This window comes from Dermacentor silvarum, chromosome 9, assembly GCF_013339745.2.
Source record: "Dermacentor silvarum isolate Dsil-2018 chromosome 9, BIME_Dsil_1.4, whole genome shotgun sequence".
Lineage (NCBI taxonomy): Eukaryota > Metazoa > Arthropoda > Arachnida > Ixodida > Ixodidae > Dermacentor > Dermacentor silvarum.
This window is the reverse complement of record NC_051162.1, coordinates 87,866,880-87,894,576: the sequence shown is the minus strand read 5'-3', so window position 1 is coordinate 87,894,576 and position 27,697 is coordinate 87,866,880. Positions and strand designations below refer to the sequence as shown.

Here is a 27,697-nt window from a genome sequence, read left to right as displayed (position 1 = left end):
CTGGGAGCCACCGTACAGTGCAGTGCCTTATTATGGGAACAGTGTCGCACTTGATACCGAAGCGCTGGACTGACGGGGCATAGTGAGAAATGCTGGCTGCTATGCGCAATTCAACCACATAGCAAAAAGAGAAAGAATAAATATCATATACACTCAGGGAATTCGCCTAAGTAAAGCTTTCTTAAGCCGAGAATTGAAAATGGCAAATCACGATAAGACACGTGCAGCAGTATTTGGCCGCAAAGGCGTCCTATAAGCTGCCCGTAAAGGTCATCAACGCTAGCGCAAGACAGGCGTAATTGGAGATCGCAGGGAGAGGCCTTCGTCCTGCAGTGGACATAAAGTATAGGCTGATGATGATGATGATGATGATGATGATGATGAAAGGTCATCAGCCGCACTGGCGTACCCTTTAGAACAAAGGTACTATGCTAAAGACGTGAGCACACTAAGGGACTTTTATAAGGGGAGATCTATCGGAAGTGCGTTCCCCTTGGGTGACGAAGGACAACGCAGCATAATCTTTTTGGAAAGGGTCTCTTGCATAAAGGAAGGCACATCAACTTCTTTATGGGTCTCGTCCGAAGTTCTTCAACATGAAAGCTAGAAAACACAACGGTGGCGCAATATTATTTTTTGTGCTTGAAAAAGCGGTTGTCTAAACGTGCTTGTTTTTAGGCAACACAGATTTTTTTTATATAAGATGGCTATGTCCGTGGAACACCTGTCGTCTTCGCAGAACAGCTCTATACGTGAAGGCGAAAATACTTTGCCACTACAAAGATAAATTAACAAGAACTTGTTCATTTACAATTTTTACAATATAACTTGGGACAGTTGTTCATACAAAAAAAAATTGTAAAAATCACAATTTATGGCATGCCCATTTTTAGAGATCCAAAAACCACACGTAATTCGATATATTTATCATCCAAAATGAAGGCCAAATCCAGGCAGTATTGAGCCCGAGCATGACCGGGACGCAGGAGAGGCAGCCATTGTGTTACGTCAGATAGAAACGCCCGGGGACGAAGGGAGTGGCGAAATTTCAATAAACGCGCGTCGAGGCAGAATCTTGTCGGGTAAAACGGCAAGTCATCTGTGGGGCACAAGCGGAGCGCTTATAATACTTCGCGCGTGACGACTGTTGCTTATTTGATTCTTTCTTGCTTGAAGAGTAAAATAGGTGCGACTATTTCACGCTGTGTGCATGCAGCAGAAAATGCCACAAAGGTTGCCCCTGAAAGTTTATGTTACGCAGGGAAGGAAAATATGGAAATGGTCGTGGCGAGCGCTGCAATGAAGCGATTCATTGCTTCTGGCTAACGTTGGCTAGCCACGTGGTTGTCTTCGTATTGTAACCACTGCCTACCAGTCCCTGCACTTATGACAATTTCATCTCTCTACAAGCACTTCGTCAAAGCTGGCTCGTCTGCTACCAGAGGCGTCGGAAAGGCCTCGTCGTGGATGAAAATTTCGAGATTGCGGTTCTGGCAAATAAGTTAGTCTGTGGAAGTTTCGTATCGGATATTTAGGGACTGAATGTTTGCACGTTATTTTTCTGACGTCCTATAGTTGACGTCGTTATAGGTTTAAGTGACCACATGTTCAAAAGTCAGGCTTCGACTTTGTAATCCACCCTTTGTTCATAGTATAGTGCTACTTGCAACCAATGAAACTATTTGTAGATTTATAACTCACAGGCTTAACGACGTTCACTTCAAGATACTTTTTCGTAAGAGATAGGCTGCTATACAGATTAGAAAGGACAACTTTTTAGTGCCGACACAAACGGGTTTAATTTATTTGCTAACCAATTGTAAGCACCGAAAGTATGGTCACATTTAATTGGAAACAAACATAAAAAGCTACTTTATAGAAAATACTCGAAATGCATTCATCCTGCCCCGATACCCAGCATGAACTTTCTGTTCATAATGTCCACAGTACTGCGCATCATTTCTGGGCGAATATCGCCACATGCCACGGCGATTCATTGCTTCTGGTCCACAAGGCTGTTTGATTCTGTAATGTAAACTTGGCTGTTACCATAGCCCCAGAGGAAAAGGTCAAGCAGCGTCTATTCAGGAGGTCTTCTGGTACAATACTTGGAGCCTAAGCGCCCGATCCACAAGGAAAGTTTGTATCGAGCCACGCCCTTGCGCATCCCGAAATCATGCTGCAACCATGTGGATGCAAGCCTGGGTCTCCTAGTGGGACTTCGCTTGCAAGCTTCTCAACAACCCCATCGCGGTATCTTTTCTATGTAGTTCATTCCGTTGAGATACCCTTCAAAAATGTAAGGTGCAATAATTAGGTCTCTAAATATGCCACTCTATACGCTCACAGACCATCGTATTTAGTAATTTTGTTGTCTAAACCACGCGGTGTCTTACTTACACCAGTGGTATGCATGGCTGTGTTGACATTGCCGTCCCGAAAAATGTTTGTCTCATCTGGTAAAGTACCTCGTGGAGGAATTTTTCATCCTGTTCTTTTATGAGGGCCCAGTAACGAAATTCCACACTTTTCTCGAAGTCGGCATTCGTGAGATCTTGAAGAAGGCAACCGTGATGAGGCTGCTACCTGTGACTTTTCTATATACCTTCCACATGGTGTACGCACTGGACCTTAGTCTCGGAAAATCAGATGGGTACTTGCTTGAGGACGAGCTTTCACGTGCGCCAGAACCGCAATCTGAAATCCTTCATCGAAGAGGACAACATTCCGGCGCCTCTGGTAGCAGACAGAGCCAGCTTTGAGGAAATGTTTGTAGAGGGATGAGATCGCGACAAGTGCACTAATAGGAGAGCCAGGATTCGCGATGAATACAACCGCGCGGTTAGCCCAGACTTGTTTTTCATATCCCTGGACGCCAATTAAACTAAGCTGGGAGAACACAGTGAACACGAAGTTATCAGCACTTAGCGCACACAGTCCCCATCACAGATCGCTTTCAAGATAGGGCTTGCGCGGCCGTGCCTACGCAGCCGCCGCCGGAGTGCGATTAATCACGGTTTCTAATGGTCAGACGTCGATAGATAAAGCGCTAAAGGCTGATGACAGCTTATAATCATCGGAATGTCATCAGCGCAGATGGCGCCACCTGCAGCATTTTGCATGCGTCAATTCACCTTGCGCCGCCGTCCGCAGCAGTTAGTGTCGCGGCAGCGCTGTCGTTTATACTGGTCGGATCACGTTTCATAAGATTCATAGTGACATCGGGCTGGATGAAGATGAGCAAATGGCACAATGCTTACGCATACTTAGACAACTCCCAGAGCAGTTTCGGGGTGAATTATTTTGTTACTACCATGTTGGCATGGTATGATACAAACTTGCGAGAACAAGCAATTGTTGACATTCCAAACATTGGTGCACCCACCTCCTAAACCCCAAAACAGTACCACAGATCAGTTACAGCGTTGCGCCATGGATATGACGCCGACATGTCTAGTGAACGTACACGTAATGTAAACATGCACTGCCCTGCTCAAACCACTCTTAGCCACCGCTTGACTGAAAGAAACTAAGAAATACACTTTTGTCGTTCTTGTGTTCCACTTGAAAAACGTTATAATCTGGACTATTTAAATGTAAACGCAGCAAAAAAGCAGCCTTCCTTGCCATATGTATGCAAAGCGTAACGGAATATTTCATGCACAATTATACTTAGCTTTGAAACGGAACACGTAGTCGTAGCGCCAACATAGTTACATTTAAGACAGCAGACCTCACGGTAAGGTCAAGTGGAGTAAATAATTTTAAACTGCACGGGCTCCTTGTACGGAACAAAATACTTTAACTAATGTGGCCGCACCGCAGCACTCACAATTATCTGTGCAAGCGAGTGAACTCCAGCTGGAACCTGCGCGCTTCAAACGCAAAGTAGTGGCGCCCAGCATCAGTGTTGTGAAACCAGTGGCTCTTGTGGTGCCATCCATCGCTGTCCCACCGAACGCACAACCGTCCGACTTACCAGCTGTGGGCACCAGTGTTCCGAATGTTATCGAATATATTATAAACCCACTGCTTTCAAACTGTGAGGCACTGGAAGAGTATTGTTATTGCAAAAGGTTTATTTCTGGGGCTAATAATTGTCACTTATTTGCTGCGAAAGATGAAAAAAAAAACGTCAAGAGGCTAGACATGTAAATAATAGTAGTAAGCATTATGAAGCGCAAATTATCCACTAAGTATTAGCTGCTGTCGAACTGATAAATGCGAAGGTATTTCAGGAGACAGCGTTTATGGTAACTGGAGAAAAAAGCAAAAAATATCTTTCATCCAAAATATATATATTTAATGCACTGTTCTAATATGTTTAGTTAAACGTGCACCAAAACGGAATTATAGATTTGCATGTCTATTGCTTTGATTAGGACTGAGAATGTAAAATATATTTGCTACAAGGCGATCGATAAGCTTCCATTTGAGATGCAACAAGCAAACACCAAAACTCCGTTTGAATAGCGCTCCAACCAACTGCAAATTGCAGTACCCTGGCTGTAGTACTGACAAGAATATAGCGAGTATGGTAGCACTCCCATCAGCATTGCATGTACCATTGAAGCCTGGCGGAATTATACACTGCGAATTTGGTTTTTAACATGCCGTTTATTGAACGGAGAAAATGTACGGAAAAGCTTCCAAGTTCTTTCAAGATAAGAATGGTCCTTCAGGAACTTTGCTCTCCTCAATGAATGCTGAGAACAAAGGTAATTGAAAATTTATGTGGCAGAAGTCCATGCCCATTCATTTTGGTGGACTTCAAACGAAAGGCTACTGCAATAGTGGATGCGATCATTCTCAATTTTTTCTTGTACTGAAGAAGCGACATTTACTTGAACACTATAGAGCTCCTGCACTAAGTATACGATATCTATAGGTGCTGCCTGGACACTCAGCCACATTGCGCAACACTATATATCAATAGACGGGAGCAGGAGACTGACGTGGACGCCCTTTTGCTGCAGGCGAAATGTGCAAAAGAAGTGCACATTTAAAAATTCCAGAAGTAACGCGCTGAAACTCCAGTGGAGTTTTTTAAGTATGCGTACGCATTGTGCCAATAGCTTATCTCCCCACAGCCCGGTGTGACTTTCAGTCTTATGACATTTGATCCGACCAATATAAACAACAACTGCATCGGTCGTTATAAATATTATCGGATAAAATCCGACCTATATCAACCCTCATTAGTTGTGATCAACATTATCGGCCTCGATCGCACCCTTATCAACCCTTATCGGTCGTTATCAACCTTATCGCAATTGATCCTATTCCTATCAACTCTTATCTGTTCTTATCAACCTTATCGTGCATGATGCGACCCTTACAACAATTATCGATTCTTATCAACCTTATCAAACTCGATCCTTCCCTTATTAACCCTTATCGGTACTTATCAACTTTATTAGAATTGCTCGAATTATTGTAAGCCCTTATCATTCTTTAGCACCTTATCCATCTTCGTTGAACCCTTATCAACAGTGATGTGTACCCATATAACCCATCATCTCTACTTATCTTCATCAACTCATTGACTACTTATCTGCCAGTGTTACGTGACGCGAAGCGCAATTAGCCCCCTTAGATCGGTGGGGTTTTGGTCGGTGAAGAAACACCTCAGCGGAAAGTCCATGCCGAGGTCATCAAACTCTTCGGGGATGTGGCGTGTTTGTACATTCAGAATTTTTCTAATGTCTACAGTGCTCCCAGTCGGCTCAACATCTGGTAATAGAGTTGGTTTTTCAATCTTTCAACAAAGCTTCATAGAAACTGTTCTCCTTTGACTATTGTTTTGTACAATCGGTACAGCGCATTCATATGGTTCATATATATTCACGTTATGCTCGCGTGGATGTTCAGCTGAGTGTTTAAGACTCAGCTGAACATCATTCATCTGACAGATCATCATTCATCTGACATTCATCTGACAGATCTGAGCATGGGGTCGTAGGCTCGAAACTCACCCCCGCGACCATTTTAATGTTTTTAAATGCGTAAGCATGTCTATGCTTACCCAACGATGAAACCCCTCCATTCGTCCCTCACGTAATACGGTTGCTTTCAAGATAGGGCCCACAGCAGCGAGTGGAACCACCTTCGTGCATCCGCTCACTTCAACGCGAACGGCTAGAACCCACCGTAGATCGCTTTTTATTTAGGGCGTGTGCGGCGTGCCCTACACAGCCGCTGCCGGAGTATGGTTGATAACGAATTATTATGGCTCGACGCGGATGGGCAAGGTGCTAAAAGACCACAAAGACTTATAATGATCGGAACATCATCAGCACTCCTGGCGCCGCCACCAGCAGTAGTTTGCCTGCGTCATCAATTCGCGTTGTGCCGACGGCCGCAGCAGCGCGTGTCGCCGCAGCGCTATCGTTTACACTGGACGGATCAAGTTTCATATCATTGATAATGACACCGGGCTGCGTGTAGATGAGCAAGTGGCACAATGCATAAGAATACCTAACTCTCAAAGGAGTTTCTGCGTGAACTGCTTCTTTCGGATTTATTCTGTTTTATAGATTGATTGACTTTATAGATTGACAGACGGACGCATTTAAAAGTCTATTGCTTTTTCTATCTGTTTCTCTTTTCTAGGCTCAAGAATATTTTAATAACCAGTCAGTAATGGTAAAATTCAACGTAAACAGCACAATGCAGGTAAGACAAGGGTATAGCATCTGTACGCTGCCTTTATGGGCAGTTGAAGATGTATCTTTTTTTTTAGCTTTAGAAATATATGACCTTCGTTCGGTGTTAATCAGGCCTAGCTCTTCTTTTAAAGGAAAACAAGGCTTTTAAAGATTGCTGTCCGGAAATTGTGGCGAGTTGCGTAATTGCGTATTTTCATTGCGTAGAAAAAGAAAAGATTGTGCACGGATTTATTGGTATAATATAGCAATATTAATATATTACTACAATATAAAAATTGTTACGTTGCGGGTGTCACATATACAGGTGTTTTTACAGTATATAAGAGAGGCAACGATACATAAACAAGATGGCTGGGGAAACCGATTTTACATATACACGTAAAAAAGTCTACATCTAACTGGCGCTACTCCTGGTTGTGCCCTAACATAACCCCCGCCTGAAAGGTGCCGTCTTGGCGCTAACTATAATGCATGTGCACTCGTGGCAAAGTAAGGTTTCAGCCGGGACACATGCACATCAGTGGAGGCACGCGAGTCCGGCGGCGATCTCGTAGTTCACATCTCCAGGCTGACACAATATCGCGAAGGGCCCTGTGAAGCGCGTCAGCAGCTTTTCAGACAAGCCGATGCGGCGACATGGTGTCCATAGGAAGACAATGGAGCCAGGAGGTTATCGAACGTCCCGATGTCGGCTGTCGTACCGGATCTTCTGTGCAGCCTCAGACACAGTAAGGCGGGCGCCGGTAATCTGGAGTGTCGTTTGAGGCCGGGCGAAGACCTCTTCAGCAAATCCAGTGGGAGTGTTCGTCGAGGAAGCAAGTAGTGGTGTCAAGGACCAAGTAGGTGGCGACCGAACAGAAGGTAAAAGGGTGAAAAGCCAGCGGTCTCGTGAGGGCACGAATTATAGGCGAAGGTCATACATGCGTGTTGTCCCAATGCATGAATGTGGTCGTCAGAAACGTACATAGACAGCATTTCTCTCAACGTGCCATTGAGCTACTCCGTGGGTCTGTTTGTCTGTGAGTGGTAGGCGGTGGAAAGCTTGTGGCTCGGCAGAGCAGGAGTGGCGTAGGTCTTCAAGAACGCGGGACAAGAAGGTGCGGCCGCGATCACTGAGGAGCTACCGAGATGCGCCGTGATGGACGATGACGCCATGTAAAAGGAAATCCGCCACCTCAGTTGCACAGCTTGTGTGAAAAGCTCGCGTGATCGCGTACCGGGTCGCGTAATCAGTCGTGATAACGACGCACTTATTGACAGATTTCGAAGTCGAAAAAGGGCCGAGAAGATCCAGACCAACGAGAAAGAATGGTGCTGAGGGCACATCGATGGGGTGAAGGCGTCCAGCGCGCAGCACAGCAGGCTTTTTTTTGCGGCACTGACAGAGCGCACAGGCTGCAACGTAGCGGTGCAGAGAGCGGTACAGGCCTGGCCAGTAGAAGCGGCGCCGTTCGCGGTCGTAGGTAAGCGAAACGCCGAGGTGGCCTGATGTAGGGGCATCATGCAACTGCTCGAGAAATGTTGTCCGGAGATGGCGTGATACAACGACTAGAAATTCTGGTCCTTCGGGGGGTAAGCTGCTATGGCAGAGAACGTCGTCGCGGAGCACGAACATCCGCAGCATGGGCTCCGAATGACCAGAATTGAGACGATCGATAAGAACACGTAAGCAATCATCACCTCATTGTTCAGTGCGGATGTTGCGCAGGATGCAAGAGTCGATGTCATGCGCATCATTTTCAGGGTGGTCTCAGCGGCCCGACTTGTAAAAATCAGCAAATGAATATTCTTGGAGCCGTCCCGCCCATCTGCCCAATCGTCCAGTGGGGTCTTTCAGTGACGAGAGAGCCACCACAAGGCATGGTGAGCGGCAACCACGGAAAATGTACGGCCGTACAAGTAGGGGCGGAATTTAGCTACTGCCCAAACTAACACCAGGCAGTCCCGTTCAGTAATTGAAAAATTCCTCTGGGCGGGTGACAGGAAGGCGGCTGGCGTATGCGATTAACCGCTCGGCGTTACGCTGCCATTGAACGAGCACAGCCCCAATTACGTGGCCACTGGCATCCGTGTGAAGTTCTGTGGCGGCAGATGGATCATAATGAGTCAGCAATGGGGCAAGCATACGAGGGCGGAGACGGCTTTGGTTTGAGCAAGGCCCCATGTGAAAGTAACATCGTTCTTAACTAAGTAATTGTGTGGGCGGGTGGTTGCGGCGAAATTCTTGGCGAAACGATGAAAATACGAGCACAGACCTACAAAGCTTCTTACATGTGTGGTATAAGACAGAGCAGGAAAGTTCTGGACAGCGTGATTCTTGTCAGGGTCGGGTTGAACGGCAACGACACTTACGATATTGCCAAGAACTGTTTTTTGACGACGTCCAAAGTGGCACTTGGATGACTTCAACTGCAGGCCGGCGTGTCGGAAAACAGCAAGAATGGCCGACAGACGGGTGAGATGACACGCGAAAGTTGGTGAAAAGGCAATCACATCGTCTAGATAACACAAACATGTAGACCCTTTATAGCCATGAAGTAAAGAGTCCATCATTCTTTAGAAGGTTTCAGGGGTAAAACAAAGGCCGCGTAGCATATCCTTGAGTTGGTAGATGCCGTCAGGTGTTACGAAGGCAGTTTTCTCATGGTCCAATGTAATCTACCGAGAGTGGCCTATAGCCCGATCGGAGCTCTATGGATGAAAAGTACTTGGCTCAATGCAAGCAGTCCAAAATGTCATCAATACGCGGCAAGGGGTAGCCATCCCTGCCATGGGCATGATTTTGTTGAGGTGTCTGTAATGGACACAAAAACGCAACTGCTGTCCCTGTTCTTGACAAGGACAACAGGGGAAGCCGGGGCTCGATAACGCCTTTAGTCAACAACTTATCGACTTCTCGTTGGATCACTTGTCGTTCAGCATGGGCAATACGGTACGGCCTGCGGCGTATCGGTTTAGTGTCTTCGGGGTAAATACAATGGTTAACCACCGATGTCTGGGCGAAAGGGCGGCCGCCAAGGTAAAAAAAAATGTCATGGAAAGCTTCTAGAGGCGGTGGAGGTCAGCAGCTTGTGCATGGAGAAGTTCATGTGTGTCATCTTGCCAAGTTCGTCTGTGAGAGTCGGTGAACTGGAGGTTCCTTTAAGGGGCGGGAAAATTTGGGCGTCAGGAGCCTATATCTCAATCGTTCACTAGGCGAGATGTCGCCCAAGGACATGCCTCTGTGAACAATTTGAGTCGAGCAGGTAAAATTAAGGAGAGGGAGCGAACTGTGATTGCCAGTAACTGTGAGCACATTATGGAGAACGGCCATATTTCTTTCAAGCTGTTCATCAGGTGTGAGACATAGCACATATACCCAGTCAGGAACAGATGGGAACGACATTATAGTGACGTACGTAGTGGCTTGGTGTGACAGGTGGATGTCTTCGGCACAGCATAACCGTGTAGGTATGATAGGTGGACTATAGCAGCCGTGGTGTAGTTCAAGCTGAATGACACTAGGCGTGCAGTCAAAGAGGGCTGAATGGGACGATAAGAAGTCTAAGCCGACTATCACGTCGTAAGGGCATTGTTCGAAAACGGAAAACAATACAGTGGTTAGGCGCCCCGCCGATGCCAATGCAGGCAGTACACACACCAAGCACGTTAGGCGCTCCTCCATCGGCGACTCGGAGGGTGCGTGATGCAGCGGGTGCGGGAACTTTGTTCGGGCGTCAGCGCAAATGGGCAATCGTCACGGATATGTGCGTGCTAGTGTCAATGAGTGCTGGTACACTGACGCCATTGACTATAATGTCCATCAAGTTTTTTTTTTGGTCGGCAAAGTGATCAGAGGGTTTTGCGGTTGAGTCATCAGTGCAGTGTCACCTCCGGGAGATGCATCGCTTAGTCTGCCGTAGAATGGCGTCGGGGCGGCATCGGGGACGGTGGGCGACGAGCCTGCGTCGATAGGGACTATGGTCGACGAGCTTGTGGCAAATGGGACAAGTGACGTCTGAATGACAACGAGGGACAGTTCGAAGGGGTGAGAATGTCATTGTTTGGCTGTTGCTGCTCTAATGGATGCTGGTAACGACGCTGGCTCTCTTCGAGGCGATAAAAACTGCTGAATGGTGGTGGCATAGAGAAAGAGACAGTACGGTTGTTACAATGGCGAGGAACGTGACTGATACGTCGGCAGGCAAAACAGATTGGCCGAACGTCTGCGGTTAGCCACTCGGCTGGATTTCGGTAGCGTGCAGTATACCGGTGACCAGTCGATGGACCAGGAGCGTGAGACAGCTCTGAAGCAGCAATGGCACATACAGAATGAACTCCAAGACTAGCGAGTTCTTCGCTCGTCTTGCTGGTCTTCGCTGCACAAATGGTGCTGTAGGCAAGTTATTCGGTTCACTCGGTCGGGAAAAAAGGAGTGCAGGAGCCATAGCTTCAACTTCTCGGCGTACAATCCGCGTTAGGTCATCTTATGATGATGGTTGCTGCATTCGTAGCCTGTCGTCACAAGAGGATGTCGCCGCTGTGTTCGGCAGACGTGCGAATGGCATTGCAATGCGACGGCTCTTGGCCTGCTTTAAGCGCTTACACTTTTTTATGATGCCCTGTACTGTTTCACAATTTTTGCACATGAGCAGGTTAAAAGCGTCATCAGCGATCACCTTCAGCACATGCCCAAGCTTGTCTTATGCAGGCATATCGCTGTCGACTTTCCGGCACAGAGCCAGCCCATCCGCGATGTAAGAGACGTATGATTCTGTGGAAGTTTGGACGAGGGTCACTTGTTCTTTCTTAGCGGCGCTCATTCCGACAAGTTGGATAGCCGCACAGGTCCCTCAGCATCTGTTTGCACGTGTCCCAGTCGTTAAGCTCTTCCCGTGGTTGTCATACCACACCGTCGCCGTGCCTTGTAGGTAGAAGACCAAGTTAGCCAGCATAATGGTGGGATCCCATTTGTTGTGGGCACTTACTCGCTCACACGTTGCGATCCAGTCTTCCACGTTGTGCTGGTATGTGCCGCAGAACATTCCTGAATCCCGCGGTTGAGCCAGGATAACTATCGGAGTTATAGGCCTTGATGAGGGCCACGCCATTACGGGTGCTGTTTCGTCCACCATGTTGTCCTGTCCGAGGTGACGCCCCCGGCAGAGCACTGCTTTGTTTCTCGTGGGTTCCCCGCACCTTCACCAATTTGTTACGTTGAGGTAGTCACCATTTACAGGTGCATTTACAATATTTACAAGAGAGACAATGACACATAAACAAGATGGCTGGCGAGACCGATGGTACCTTTACACGTTAAGTCACCTTCTTCTGATGGGTGCCGCTCTTGGTTGCCCCTTACCAATATCAACTGATGATTTTTCTTATTGAGGAAAAAGTTGCATCATCCAGTCGTATGACGTGAAAATTGAATTACTGCAACATTGCACTAAATGGCAATCAATTTTAGACGCCATCTCTACGGAAAAAATTTCAAAAGGCAACAAAGGATTCTAATGAATTTCAACCTGGAAAATACTTCAGTTTAGTGTGGATAGCACAGGCTAGTCATACAAAAACAAAGGATGCAGCGGCTGGCTTCTGTAATTCAACGACGGGGTGTGCCGACCAATTCAAGGCATTTAATAAGGTCTTTCACATTACTTACTATAACGTATAAAGATTGGTGCACTGTGCGTTTTGTGACCACGTGCAAATTAAGCGGGTTTGTCATGTATGAAATTTTGTTTGAAGTACGGTTTTCAAGGTATCTTGATACAAATATCCATTGGTCAACTTAAACAAAAACTGTCGCAGGGGCCTGTATCGTGTCCGCACGTGTGCGCGCTTCTGCATGCGCACAAGTTATTGTTGATGGAAGCCAAACCAACACCCATGTCTTTATCAACGAACACACCCCCTTTTCCTTCTCCCTGAAAGTAGTATATTAACCGCATTCAATAAACAACGTCGTTCACTCTTCTACTGCTGTCCCGGCGTTTCACTCGGCACTTAGATGCCGATACAGGGCCCACTTCTGATTTTGAAAAGTTTGAGACTAGTTGTAGAATACTCAATAATGTATCTTTTTTGTGGAACACTTTTCCATGTACTGAACGAAGGCCCCAAATTAAAAAGTAAATGACGCCAATACACACTGAGAGGTCTGGACTGTAGCTTTCTCAATTTAGTTGCCGAAGAATGAAGGTCACATATTCGTCGAAAAAGGCAGTCGACCGGACCATCCAGCACCGAAATATGTGGAGCAATAATTAGGACAATATCACACTTTCATCTTTACTACAAAGCATGGGCTCGTGGCAGGCTTACCCGACACAAACGCCGTTTCATTTCTTTTTCAGAGAATGCATGGAGTTCGCTATCTGGTCACACAATTCACCTGATTGAGAAGTGACCCAAATGTGGCACCTGACCCAAGTGCGCACATATGAGACATTGTTGGTTATATAGTCAGCATTCATCATATTCAGAAGCTAGGACTAGGCAAACAATATAACTTTCAGTAAGAACTTGAAATATTGTTTTTTGAGCATGCTTAATTAAAAAAAAACTCGACATAGGCGTAGCACAAAAAACATTACTTTTTCCTTACTAAGAACAAAAAGAAAAACATTACTACTTGTTCGTGGGAAGTAAGCCTCCTAAAACATTGGGTATCTTCAAATATTAGAGCTACCTAAGTAAACCATTCATAACTGCTTATAAATTCAATAATATTCGGAGGAAGCCTGAAACTTTAGTTAGAAAGGCGGTCTAGTATAAGACAGCAATAATGAAAAGTGGCATTGAAATAACCTAATATGAAATTGTATTTTGAATAATTTTTTATCTATGAAAAACTGTCACATAATGCGCACTTTTCATACATCCACAGCGACGTCACTGGTATGTTGGGTGTCCAGGTATTATTATTAGAATATTGAAACGTATATTTGCATTGTGCGTGAAACCAATATTGATTTTATCTATGAGTTCCAATGCTTTGTTTTAGCGCGTTTGTTCGAAATTTTTCGCAAACCTTGAATCGCAATTTCGAACTAATATTACTTTCAGAAGGACGATTGGCTGGTTTTTTTTCCAAATGGGTCCATTAATGGCGACAAAACTTTGGAAAACATGACACAATACGCCATATCGCGAAATGCTTCCAACAACTCTATTCTTTATCACGCTTCCGGGTATGTACTATTAAAATTTCTTCGTATTATTCACCTTGTTGTTCAGAAGGAATAGCAATAGACACCGGGCGGCTAGGGCTGACGACTAAGCCACGCAAGCGACTGTGTATCCTTTTGCTTTCATTATACTGCATATGTAATTGCAGCATGTATTCTTTATGCAATTCCTCATCAGTAGAAGACTGATAAACAAAAAAGATGTCTCGTAAGAGGGAAATTTCGCGTTAGCACTTGACTTATTCCAGATGCAAATAAGAGCAAGCAAAGCACAGCTATTCTCACTTAAACTGGGATATCGAGCACATCAAATAAATAACAGTTTTTTTTTTATTTGAGTAGCTGAACTTTTATTGTCAATACCAAAATCAGAAAAGGAAAAGAAACATGAGTTATCACATTGTTAACGTGAAAAATTTGAGGTATATGGTAAATGAAATATTGCACTCGTACTGTATGAGCCTAGAGCGTTAGCTGACGTAATGAACATAAAAATAAGTGAAATGAATGGGAGTGCTGTAAAATACAAAATCTATTTCGTAAGTTGAATCGCCTTTCATCCAATTTTTGTGTGTGTCTCCAGAAGTAGAGTGACGCATGCTGCTTGAGCAATATTGAGTTGCGTAGTTGTAGTGTGAGCAAGAATACTTGGAGAGGCTGAGTGGGCCATCTCTCAGAAGTTCATTAATTCCATGCAATGACGCCAGTGTTGTATACACCATTCTAGGGAAAATGTATTACCAAAATTTCACCGCTATGTTTTTACTGCTATAAAAACGTTTGCAGTAAGCAAACAAATTAGCCCTTTCACCCTAAAGCTGACGCATCGATTCCGATGGCAAATCAATGAACAGCTGTACGAAGTAAGTTAACTAGCTTTATTGGGTCTGTATATTGCAGTAGTCATTCGCTTACGAACTAAGTGGTGTAACGTGTAGTGTCACGCGCGCACAGGCTGACATGAACAGATCTTACTTAATGGCCAATGACTAAATAATTATTATAAGGTTTTACGCGCCAAAACCACTATCTGATTATGAGGCACGCCGTATTGGGGGACTCCGCAATATTTTGGAGCACCTGGAGTTCTTAAACGTGCACCTCAACTTAATTACACGGTCGCTTTACCATTTCGCCCCCATCAAAATGTGGTGGCCGCGTGGCGTAGATTCGAACCCGTGACCTCGTGCTTAGCAGCCCAACATCATAGCCCCTAAGCAACCACGGTGGGAAATGGACGCGGAATTGCGTTGTCAGAACGCTGACGTGTTGAATAGTGTAAGCAGCGGCGAGCGAACGCCTCGTGCAGCCTTTACCTTAACGCATCTTCGGAACCGGAGATTACGCCACCTCCAACACTAGGCACACGAGAACACAGTGCACACGAAGCCACAATGCATCTCGGCTCTTGTAGCCTTCGTACTCGCCGCAAATTACCTCGAATATGAAACGCATCTGCCCCCCCCCCCCTTCACAAATAACACTGGGCGAGCGGGAAAAGAACGCCTGTCCAGACACCGACCTTCTGGGATCACCCTTTTACGCTTTCCTTCGTACCTGAAATAAATGGTACCAAGGTGCTTATCTTATCGCACTCGTACTTTATGGGGGATTTCACGGAAACGGCGACGACGGCGGCGCAAATTCACCTGATGTGCCCCTATAATTGCCAGAGTACATCATGTATCAGAACGCTGCATGCTAATAATAGAAACAGGAACTCCAGATAAGGGAAAATCACACAGCTGTCCATAATTGACACAAATTGACGACTAGGGAGCCACTCGTGAGGGACTTACGAAATATAGATAAGGCCAAGCTGTACGAAATATATTCAGGCCATGTGTAAGATCTGAGCTTAATTTTATTATTCTGCCCAGTTACTTGATAATATAAACGTGTTTACGTGGTTTACTGATTGGTAACTAAGATATAAATTATGCGGGTTTACTTGAGAAACCTATGGATGATATAAAGCGCGCCGTAGTAGGTGATTTCGGATTGACTACCTGGAGTTATTTAAGGTGCATCCAATGCATGGCACACAGATTGAAGGCGAAAGCCTTAAATTCTTCCTCAGACGATGGCCTTGAAACCGCGGCACGCAGTACAAAATAAATTTGCCATAATTGAACACGGTTAAACCAACTTTTTTGAGTGATAGAACGGTTTTGCTTGCTTTGGGAAAGGACACAGACGCTGCTATAGGCACCGTCAACAACTACCGCATCTACAATTTCACCACAACACACAGATCATCCTCGGCGCAGCAGCAGCAGCGAGCGAATTAACCTTCGTGCTGCATCTCGCTTCAACGCAAATTAAGCGTCGAAAGCACAGCGCATACGAAACTGCTAGTACTCGGCGCACTTTGTACAGATCACAGATCTCTTTCAAGATATGGGCACCCATATGTTCCACGCAGCAGCCGCCGGTAGTGACAGGTCAAGTCCCAATTTCACCTTGGCTGAGCTTGAAGGTTAGATTTACGGAACCAGGCGTTTTCTGGGTTTGTACCTGGAGTAGTAGAACTACTTCGCTAAAGATCATGTGAGCTCGCCTCGTGCAGAGACGCGCTCGTGCCACTGCTCACGCTTTCGTCATCTTCCACACCTGGCTCCGATGCAGCTCATCGGGCCACACCTGGCCCCTCGCCATTGGGCCACTACTGTCGCGTTCATCGTCAACTTCGTCACAGCTGACTCCGATGCCGCTCATCATGTCAGAAAAGGCAAAGTTAATTAAGATGGCGTTAATTCAGGCACTCTATTATACGACCTTCGGTGGGAATCGAACCCATGACCTCTTGTGTTAATTAGGGCCGAGTTAATTAAGGCATAGTCAGTTAGGGCACTTCGACCCACAAACTTTGGCGGTCGAAAACAAGTAATAAGAATTCACAACGCATTCCATTGAAAATGTCAAGGAACCTAATGAATGTCTCTTGAGCGCGCACACTTTTGTTCTCACGGTCTTTGGTGTATGCTAAAGTGACTGGCATTTTTTTTCGTTTAGGCCCCATTTAAATATTGTCGTAGCAGTAATGTCACATTCCATCTGACAAGAAAAATGGGCCAATAGAGATTGCAGCCTAACACAGCGTCTCAAAGAAAGCAATAGCTGCCGCAAGAAAAGAATGGGAAAACTGGGCCAAGCATTTTATGGAGCCACTTAGGGACGAAAGAATCATGCGTGCGATCGAATCTATCAGGCCATGTTTGCATGCACACATCATTTTGTTGTGCCAAAGCCTCTCTTAAAAAAGTCTGGGCAGGAGGCATGTTGCCTCCCACGGTTACAAAGAAGATTGTATACTAGGTACGCTACCTTAGCACTAGTATATTTAAATGATACAACTGTCGTATTGTCATGACACCATAGAAAATTCTTGTTGCTGAACTTAACAAATATTATATCGGTATAGCACTCTTGTTGTAAGCAAATTAGGTTCCTAGATTCCAGTCCATTAATGTAGCCTGTATTTAAACTGTTGGGGCAGTTGTAATGCACGCCGGCAAAAATGACTGCCACAGTATGTATAGCAAAACAGTTACGAAGAGTTAGATTCCCGCAATTTCAATGACTAAAATTTCAATGACCTTAAGACTCATTTATTTCTTCGCAATTTCTTACCTTTGGTCTGTTCATTCCCGCATAAACCGGTTAGAAGTTTGCAGCATAGAAAAAGAGAAAATGTTCATGTTCTTTAACGCGTGCTGTGTAGTAATTCCTGTTTTCGGTGTAAGATTTAAACTCTGGCTTTTCTAATTACACAAAATGTAATATTACCAAGATTTTAAGCCATATCGCACATTGTATAAGCATGCTGCATCTATCTTGAAAATAGAACATACATCTGCAATACTAAACTCTCTACATATCTTCCAGATACAGATTATATGCAGAATCTGATGGGCAGGATTACCATCCCTTCAGTTTATCGGGTAAGAACGTTTATTTACCGATATGAAGCTTCTTCCTGCGCCGCCGTAGCCAAGCTCAGCACGCTACTACGCCCACCTGCTGGGCTCGTTAGTTTTACATAATACATAGTGCCAGTGCGCGTTGATGCACATATATATTAGGGGCTCGGTTGCATGGTTGTTTGCGCACTAACAAGATATAACAGCCGCTAAACGTCACTGCGCGTTTTCCCATTTTCTTATTTAAAATGTTTCCCCATACAGAAACAGGCTCTAGGATTGTGGAATGTCAGGTTTTAACCTAGCTCCCCAAGCGATTCAGACTATGAGCGGCGCCGTTGTGTAGGGCTCCGGATTAATTTATACCGTCCGGGTTTCTTTAACGATTAATTTAACTACGCAACTTGTCGACGCATCAGTCCGTGGCGTAAGGCTTCTGTGCTAGAGTTCGACTCAAGCCGTAGGGCAAATTTATTATGTTTATTTAATTATTTAGAGCACCGTACATTGCTGAAAATTGTCGGAGTCATGAGGGAGGTACCTTAGCAAATATCTACAAAGATTCCACAGCTACGTTGGTTCTCCACAAGGAAAGTAGAAAGTTACCTATCAAGAAAATGGTCAGGCAAGGAGACACAATCTCTACAATGCTATTCACTGCATGCTTAGTAGAAGTATTCAATCTCTTAGACTGGGAAGGCTTAGGGTGAGGATCAACGGCGAATATCACAGCAACCTGCGGTTTGCAGATGACATAGTCCTATTCAGCAACAATGGCGACGAATTACAACAAATGATTGGGGAGCTTAATCGAGAAAGTGTGAGAGTGGGGTTGAAGATTAATATGCAGAAGACAAAGATAATGTTCAATAGCCTGGCAAGGGAACAAGAATTCAGAATCGCCAGTCAACCCCTAGATTCTGTAAACGAGTACGTTTATCTAGGTCAATTACTCACAGGGGACCCTGATCATGAGAATGAAATTTACAGAAGAATAAAATTGGGTTGGAGTGCATACCGCAGGCATTGCCAAATCCTGACTGGGAGCTTACCACTGTCATTGAAAAGAAAAGTATACAATCATTGCATTCTAGCGGTGCTAACATATGGGGCAGAAACTTGGAGGTTAACAAAGAAGCTCGAGAACAAGTTAAGGACCGCACAAAAAGCGATGGAACGAAAAATCTTAGGAGCAACGTTAAGAGACAGGAAGAGAGCAGTGTGGATCAGAGAACAAACGGGGATAGCCGATATTCTAGTTGACATTAAGCGGAAGAAATGGAGCTGGGCAGGCCACGTAATGCGCAGGGTGGATAACCGATGGACCATTAGGGCTACAGAATGGATACCAAGAGAAGGTAAGCGCAGTCGAGCTCGGCAGAAAACCAGATGGGGTGATGAAGTTAGGAAATTCGCAGGCGCAAGTTGGAATACGGTAGCGCAAGACAGGGGTAATTGGAGATCGCAGGGAGAGGCCTTCGTCCTGCAGTGGACATAAAATATAGGCTGATGATGATGATGATGATGATGACATTGCTGGAAATTATCGCTTTGCAAAGGCACGAAGCCGTTTGAAGCCAAACCACGTCAAATCCATGAACTACCCACTAATGCCAAGCTGGCTAAATCCCCCTGCTTGCTGCTGCCGTAAACACTATCGCCACAGATCTCTCTAGTAATTATACTATGTAACGCTGTTCTTTAAATGGTAAATTCGGCAACTTCTACTTCGCTGCACAGTTCGTAGATGGCGACATCCCGTTAAACGCGTTCGGCGTTAGAGGCTAGATACGCACGATAAGGTGCCTGGAACTCAGCAAGCGAGCTTCGTATTAATAATCTTGCAATACCTGGAACATTGCAGATGTTTCTACAAACGCAACATTTTGCACAAAGCCAAGCGCGGTAATATTTGTGGAGTTTCCAGGAAGTTTAAATCCTCGCAGCATGGTGAGAGGAACGGCGGGCACGTGAGTATTGAATCTCTCAGGATCTACGTTTATCTACATAATATAAATTGGGATGAAATTGAAGAAAACAAGCATGGAACAACAACGACAGGGAGGCAGTGTAATGAGAGTGCATTTCATGGCTCCCTAATCGAACAACGCCAAGTATTACGAATTGAAAAATGCAAAAAGCCAAGTTTCTTTATACGTAAACGTTACTCTGGCTTTACGGATGTAGCTGCGAAGCTTGTCCAGAAAGGTCCGATAGGATCGTGTTTCGAATCGTGCCATTTAAATGATATCAATCGCATGTTTAGCAGCATATAGTGCATGTTAAAGCATTCTCTTACGTGACGTGTCATCAGTGTGCACAACAACAATACAAAAGAAACAAGTACTTGCAGAAACTGGTTATAACATTTTCTCGCGCCAAGAAGTAAGATACTGGCGTTTGACTACCGAAAGAGATATAGCATCTCGTGGATTATGTGGCCCATCAGGCATTTCACCAGCAAATAAAAAGCGTACAGTGACATTCTGCCTCTGATACAGAACAATATCGTCATTGTTGTTTCAGCATTGTGTGTATTTTTGTCATGTTCGTCTTTACCTGGAGGAAAACACTTATAGTAATATTGCCTAGAAAAGTGAAGGTTTCTAAAAGGGGGACTGCGCACTTTTTGAACTCTCTATACGAATCGAATACAACACAAATTAATGTCTCCTCTATTCGAGTTGTATTCGGTTCAAAAAGCCAGTTTACGAGATTGCGCAATATTTGCTGCTTTCGGACATTGGAGTCACGAGAAAGACATGAGGATGGAAGTGAAGACCGTTCCGAATAATACCGCTGCGAGAAGGGATGAGAGCTCTTTCCTGATCGAATAGAGAGGACATGCTCTGCTCAACATGTTCATATAATAATTTTTTCAGTGATAAGGAGTACCTCTTAGGCAGCCTGTATATATTTATTTAGCCACTTTCACCATTTTCGCATCTCCTTCCAACTATGTTCAAGGCTGTATCATCCCAGATCCATCCTTGAAAACGCACAACGCTGCACGTCCGTGTGGTGACGTGCTGTTGCCTTGTTTCATTAATAACAAAGGCAGTTGTCACGCACATACAAGCTCCGCAAATATCGGTATGTTCAGAACTGTTTCAGGTATTTAGTGTGTTGAATAAATGTAGACAGTTCCTTTTTTTCACCGAACAGCCGCAGCGCAAAATTTGTATTCCACTTTTTTTTTATTTGGCAAACATTGGTCATTCGGATGACCTCGTGCCTCAAGTTTTCATATTCGACCCGATTCGGAAACTTTGTTAGTGGTGCAATCCTACTTATAAATGATCTACACAATTGCGCAGATGACACCGTCTTTTTGTTTCCAACAATTCCGTGTTGTTTTAGTGCTCTAAAATAACTTTTTCTTCTTTGCTTCAGATTCGGCGCGAAACACCGGGTAGATTTTACTACTCAAGACATGCAAGCTATGAACAAGACCTTTGCGTACGTGTTTTTGTTTCTTTCTTTAACATGCCACTCAGGTTAAGCGGAATACGATATTTGTCTCTCACGTTCGTGTTTCTGGAGGGAGGGGGCAAAAACACCATTCTTTAGCACAGCCTCTTATACCGAGTGTTTGAGCTAACTCGTGCCAAGACCTAAAATATCTGCGCGTTTGGTGCAAGAATGAGATCAACTTGATAATGGGCACTGCTCGCTTGATCACCTTAAACTAATATTTAACTTTGAGCTCAGATATTTTATTAAAATTATTACCCACTTCCATAATATTCCCAACATCCCCGTAACAATATTACGTTAAGTGTAGTATCTTTATTAGAGTAGTTGTAGAGTCTGCTAGACATATCTGGATCATTTATTCACGTATTGATAGCTGCTACGGTCTAAATTTTTTGAGGCTGAAAAAAGAAGCACGCCAAATTTGTTAATGATTGACGTGACTAAGAGCTTGCGCGCAGCGACCTTACTGCCCGCAAACATGCTACGAATAAATTCTTTCTTGCGAGTGAAGGAAATAAAAATGACTTTCTCATCAAACGCTGCTCAGAAGAGAGGCAACTGTCGAGATGGTGCCTTGTACATATCCGTTTAAGTTACGAAACTAAGGTGCCGCAACATTTCAGGAAAGTCGGGAAGCAATGACGGCGTAGCAAACAGCTAGGCAGCACTCAGTATAAATCCACTATAAATGCTTGAGTGCGGGTACACGTTGAATCGGACTGCAACAATGGTGACATCAGAAATCACGCAGTCTCATAAAAACTAACCGAGGCTTGCATTGCGCTGTTATTTCTTGTAACTGCTGCTCAGAAGTGCTTCAAATCAGAATGTTTCTGCTGAAGCTTACCATAAAATATAACTTACGCTTAAATAGGCCTCGAAGTTAGTGCCTTGTGAAAGGAAAGGGGCGAGTAATAAGTTACACTAGTGCACTCAGTAGTATCTGACACGTTTGGGCATCTAGAAATAAGTAACGCGGATCACATTAAGCACTTCATCACAAAAGGTAGCACGCCCTCAAGTATTTTAGCTCACACTGCATCCTTGCTCTATGCACACACACTAGCAGTTCTCATTTTATTGCTTATAAAGAATGGAAGGGATAATACAGAGAAGATTACTATCGCTATTTTGTATTGCTAATGGACGCAAATATTTCTAAATGCCTGTAGCTTTTTAATACATTCTTCACTCCTCTTTCGCATTTTTGTCTTTAGTTCTCAATTTCAAGTTAAAGGAGAGAGAAAGAAAACATTTAATAAAATATATGGGAACCACAGGGTCCTTCGAGGGGCCCTGGACGTGGGTGGACTTCTCAGTCCAGGACCCCATGAAACACGGCCGCCCGGCGCGCTCTCACGACCAGATCGAGCTGGTCCCGGGAGTTGACGCTAGACAGCGTGTGTGTGTGTGAGTGATTTTAAAAGGAAGAGAAGAGAAGCGAAGCTTCCCAATGTTGTGCGGTTGGGTGTGGAGTTATAAGGTTGGTGTTCATGAGCGGCCACGACCAAGGGACGTGGTAGAGCATGGCCGGAGCATTTCAATCTGGGCATTGTTGCGGGTATTGTGTGGGGTACACGGCGTGATATAGGTGCGGAAAGGTGTTTGTAGCTGCCTCCACGACTGCTTCGGCGCTTGTGAGGGAGTGAAGGTTTGCGCCAATATTCGCACCGGCCACACGTCTTCGCAGGGCAAGCACCACCAAAACGTACAATAAAAACAGAAATATGCTGGATGCAGACACAGATCATGAACATCGGTAAAGTTATGCACATAAGTAAAAGAAGTCCAATATTAGAATAAAATGACGCTTTAAGACACACAGCAGCGAAAACACGTTAAGGTACGGAAGGGTTATAGAGACAACTTAGGTATCTACACAAGTTCGCACAATAGAGCGCTATGTGTCATATTACAAAATGATAGGTCTTCTACACACATGTGAGCTTTATATTTGTGTATTAGTGGCCTCCCCCTGTGCTGAATAATTGGACAGCGATAGTATGCTAGCTTAAGACAAACTCTCTTGGTTTTCCGTAAACATAGTCTCTTTTGATTACAGGAATTGCAAACATGAGAGGAAACGAAGAGGAAAAGGAAGAAAAGGAAAAGGGAAAAAAGGAAAACGCGAAAAAGGAAAAGGAAAGAAAGGCGGCAAAAAAGTGCAAGAAAATGGAAAAAGCTAGCCGGGCCAAAGTAACAATGCAATGTAGAAATAAATGAAATACAGATATTGATGCCAACTTGTAGTTTTAGAGCAAATTTCAGAAATATTTTGCACAATGTTTTTTTTTTCAAGATTAGAATCAACCTCTAAGTAAAGATCTTATTTTTAACAAGGTTCATATATACTTATGCGTAAGAAGTCACGTACTGTTACATATACGAAAATAGCAAGTATAATTTTTCAATGTTGTTGCACCGCGAAGGTGCCCTAACACGACAACTGAAAGATGTAACGACTAACCAGCCCATCATCAAATTACACTGGCTATGCCCTCATTTAAAAAATCACTATGCGACTCTTCGTAGCATGGCCATTCTGTCTGCATCTGGCATTTCATTTCATGAGAAATGAAAAAAAAACGCTTAACCTTGCACTCGTCCGCGCAAGGCTTGAAAGTGCGAAGCTGGGCGATCGTAGCCCAGCATTTTCCCGAAGTGCGCGCGTACTTTTCATCTTACTATTCATGATGATGACCATGTCTTTTCGCGCGTCTCGAACTTACGGCCCTCACTGGGTGTTGCTTAGCACAGCTTGCAGCACCGACAACGCGTTCCAATGCCGACAACGCGTTCCAGCAGACCCGCTCCGTGAATGTGTGTGTGTCTCACTCTCTCGCTCTCATTTTCTTTATCTCACTCCGAAGCATAGCGCGCAAAACCTCTTCTTCACCTCACAGAGCATTGGCACGAGCACGTGTGAACGCGCCAGCTGTGGACGAAAACGACGATGCTCGAACGAAATCATGTGGTTCGCATAAATGCATGTTCTGCAAGCGTGGCTGTTTTAGCCTAGTGGTTACGACGCTCCCCTTGGGACCGTAGGTACGCGGGCTCGAATCCCGCCTGGGCAAGAAAGTTTATTTCCTTTTCTTCCTTCATTGCTGATGATGACAGTTTCTTGATACAAACCACAAATTATGGCTGGTTTAAACAGCTTCGCTGTTAAAAAAAAAAAAAACTTCATGCATAAACTCCTCTGGGAAGTTATCGAAGTACGAATAGCATTGTGCTGATTCCGCATCTTCGCACAGCCCGGTGTCATTATAAATGTTATGAAACTTGATCCATCCAGCACAAACGATTGCGCTGTGACGACATTAACTGCTGTGGACGGCGGCGCAAGGTGAATTGCTGACGCAAGCAAAATACTGCCGGCGCCAGGTGGGCTGATGACGTTCTGATCATTATAAGCCGCTATCGCTCCTTAGCGCCTTTATGATCCGCAACGAACCATGCTCAATCGTTATGAACCGTACTCCGGCGGCGGCTCGCGGCCGCGCGGTCCCTATCATGATAGAGATCTGCGATGGCAATAGAGTGCGCCGAGTGTTCGTGTGCTCTGTGTTCTCGCCGCTTAGTTTGCGTTGAAGCTAGAGGCAGCACGAACGTCAATTCGCTCTCTGCTACGGGTGCTATCTTGAAAGCGATCGCCTTACGTGACAGACGGACAGATGTAGGGACGGGTTTCTTTGTTGGGTAGGCATAGAAATACTTACGCATTTGAAAGCCGTCATCTGTGCGGCAATTCGTTCACAAGACGTGAAACTGGCATTTCATTGCGATAACAATTATAACGGCGCATTTTTGCCGTCGCTGTCCCCGTGAGGTTCCGTGTAAAGTCCACGAGCAACAATATCGTCGCCGCGCGCCGTACGCTGCTGTATGGTGAGCCGGCAATCGCGGGTCGCGCATGCAAGGGGGCGGGAATCGGGAAGAAAGCGTCAGGTCTTCCAGTTGCGCGCAACGCTCCAGAGGGAGGGTAGGCAGGTGGAGGGGTCGGGATTTTATTGCAGCCGCGAGCTCCCACCGGGCCGGAAGGCTCCAAGGATAGGGGAGAGGGGGCCTTCTGCGCCGCGAGCGCCCGCCTGTGCGGCTCTATCCTGAAGGCCATCTGCAGCGGGGGCACAGTACACCGTCCCTGGGGTTTCGCGGCTAAGATCGCGTGATTGCGAGCGCTTGCAGGAAGCTCAATCCGCTCGCTGCTGCTGCCGCGCTGACTCCCTCCAGCGTTCTGACAGCGAGTTTCCGCGGTCATCAAGTGAGATGCGTTCATGTTTGCATGTCCACTTGTTTACTATCGCAACCGATGCTTCTCCTTCCCAGCGATACTGCGACTTTTTTATATATATAAACCATGCGACAACGACATCATCGCTCATTTAATGGGCTACTGACATGACATTATTTATAATTTCTTGCGGTAAATAAGTTTCCTGGCTTCAAAATCCCAGAAAAATATTGGTAAACCTGAGAACTCTCCAATTTATTACTACAGAAGTTTTTTACGAAATGTTTTGCTTTTGTTTTCCATGTGTTGTATGTGTAGTGTAAAAGAAATCGGGGTAGCTTGCATTAGAGGCGCAAGCCTAAAGACACAGCGGAGCTGATCGGTTCCTAGCTGGTCATGGCTATACGAAGTGTATAAGCATTTCCTCGTGGTCCGTGGCATCGGGGAACGACTCGCGAAGCACTTCGCAGTCCGAGCACACGTAGGGGAAGTGGGACGAAAGTTATGCAAAGTGTACGAGCGGCGCGCAGCAGACGAAACTGCGGGATGACGTCATGGCGCATGCGCAGTAGCGCGCAGCTGGTGAGAGCTCAGCCGAGCCGCCGCCAGAGGCGCCTGCTGCAGTCACGGACACCACGAGCGTTCGGCGCTAATACGGGGAAACGGAGAAGCGCGGTTGGCGTCCGCAGCACCTCTGCGCGTTGCTTCGTTGGTGCCGCTACAATTTGTTTCTCTCTCCCTCATTTTTTCTTTCTCTCTCCCGAGCATAGCGCGCGACGCTCCGAGGTAACGCTAGGCAACGAAGTGGCCGGCAGCTTCGCCGTCGCTGGTTGTCATAACTACGGTGCGGCTGGCTTTCCGTGAAACGCACACGTTTTACAGTGGGCTTAGACAGCTTCGCTGTTAAAACAAAATTAGTAGGCCATTCCTTGTCGAGGAAATGTGGGAAAGCGAAGCTTATCGTGTGTTTCTTCGGTGTTCATCCGAACGAATTGCACAAACGAGTACCACGTTGTGGTACTCGTTTGCTGCTGGCTCCGAAGTTCCGGTTGAGAAACTTGCGATGAAACCTGGTCGTTGCACTGGGGAAGTTCACACTAGCTTTGCCGAGGCGTGCACCACCGTTGTCGGGTTCCTGAAGGGCTAGACGACGCTGAGGTTTGGCCTCAACATCGCTGTCCCTCAACTCGCGGTCCGTGGTTCTTCGATGACGTTTCACCTGGCCTTTGGAAGCCCTCACGCTAGAATCTGCACGTCGACGATGAGCCCTTTCCCGAGCGCGTTCACTCTGGATCAATTACCATGAAATTGCTTCAAAATAAATCTGTTCGTTACGTAAGACAATGAATGTCTCATATCCCCTTAAGCAATGGCTATTACCCCCGTAAACGTGGCCTCCCCATTACGATGACAGAACAGAAGTGAAATTCTGCGCTGGAATGATTAGCGGCAACGCAGCCAGCTGTGGAAGCAGACAACGACGACGAACGTGGGAGCATTGCCACGTGCGCACGAACGCGTGCCGACCACCTGTGCAGTTCTGAGAGCAGCTGTTTTTTTAGCGTTACATCGCCAGCGCAGGCTAGCGTATACAAGCTTCGTTTGAAACGTGGTCAGTTTGGAGCCGCAGATCGCACAATTTGGCAATCGTTTTGGCTGCCAAATCATCAGTAGTGTTTCTACATCGGGCCACACAAATATTACAGCATACCAGACTCCTCAATGACCAGCAGCGAGTGCCAGAACGTCGACATGTTCCTCCAAGACAATTTCCTCCTCCAACGTGACTACGATCTGCGTCATGGCATCACGAGCAATACACCTTCTACGAAACGAAGCCAAAATTGTTTTATAGAAAAGCTTGTATATAAGACATTAAGGCTACTGTTCGGCTTACCAGTATTTGTTAAAACTTTTCAATGTCCAACACCTTCATTTAGCGAAAAAATTGCTAAGTAAACAATGAGTTTTGGTACTGCTAAAAGGCATTAAAATAGGTACTTTTGTATCTCTGCTAAGGCCTAATTTTTACTCAAAACCACAAAAATAAAAGTTTGACGCTGAGTGAAAATAAGTCGTTGCAGTGGCGTCCTCTAAGACCTGGACGGTACCGACGTCGATGACCGGTAGAACTTCGGCGAACGCGCCAGCACTAACAACAGGTGGGACCCTACTATCATGCTTACGAACGCTATTTCTTACCTCGACGAAACGCCCCAA

The 27,697-nt window shown here is 45.5% G+C and overlaps 1 protein-coding gene across 1 annotated transcript in view; it reads left to right on the top strand.

The window, feature by feature from the left end:
• The window catches only part of LOC119463724 (uncharacterized), a 38,953-nt gene extending 15,509 nt beyond the window's left edge, over positions 1-23,444 (top strand). The window contains exons 3-8 of the mRNA XM_049656692.1: positions 6,613-6,675; positions 13,722-13,846; positions 17,732-17,787; positions 19,631-19,736; positions 21,160-21,225; positions 23,306-23,444. Of these exons, the coding sequence (XP_049512649.1) occupies positions 6,613-6,675; positions 13,722-13,846; positions 17,732-17,787; positions 19,631-19,736; positions 21,160-21,225; positions 23,306-23,429 (540 nt within the window). The 3' untranslated portion in view covers positions 23,430-23,444. The remainder of the gene's footprint in view (positions 1-6,612; positions 6,676-13,721; positions 13,847-17,731; positions 17,788-19,630; positions 19,737-21,159; positions 21,226-23,305) is intronic.
• Positions 23,445-27,697: the final 4,253 nt, after the last annotated feature.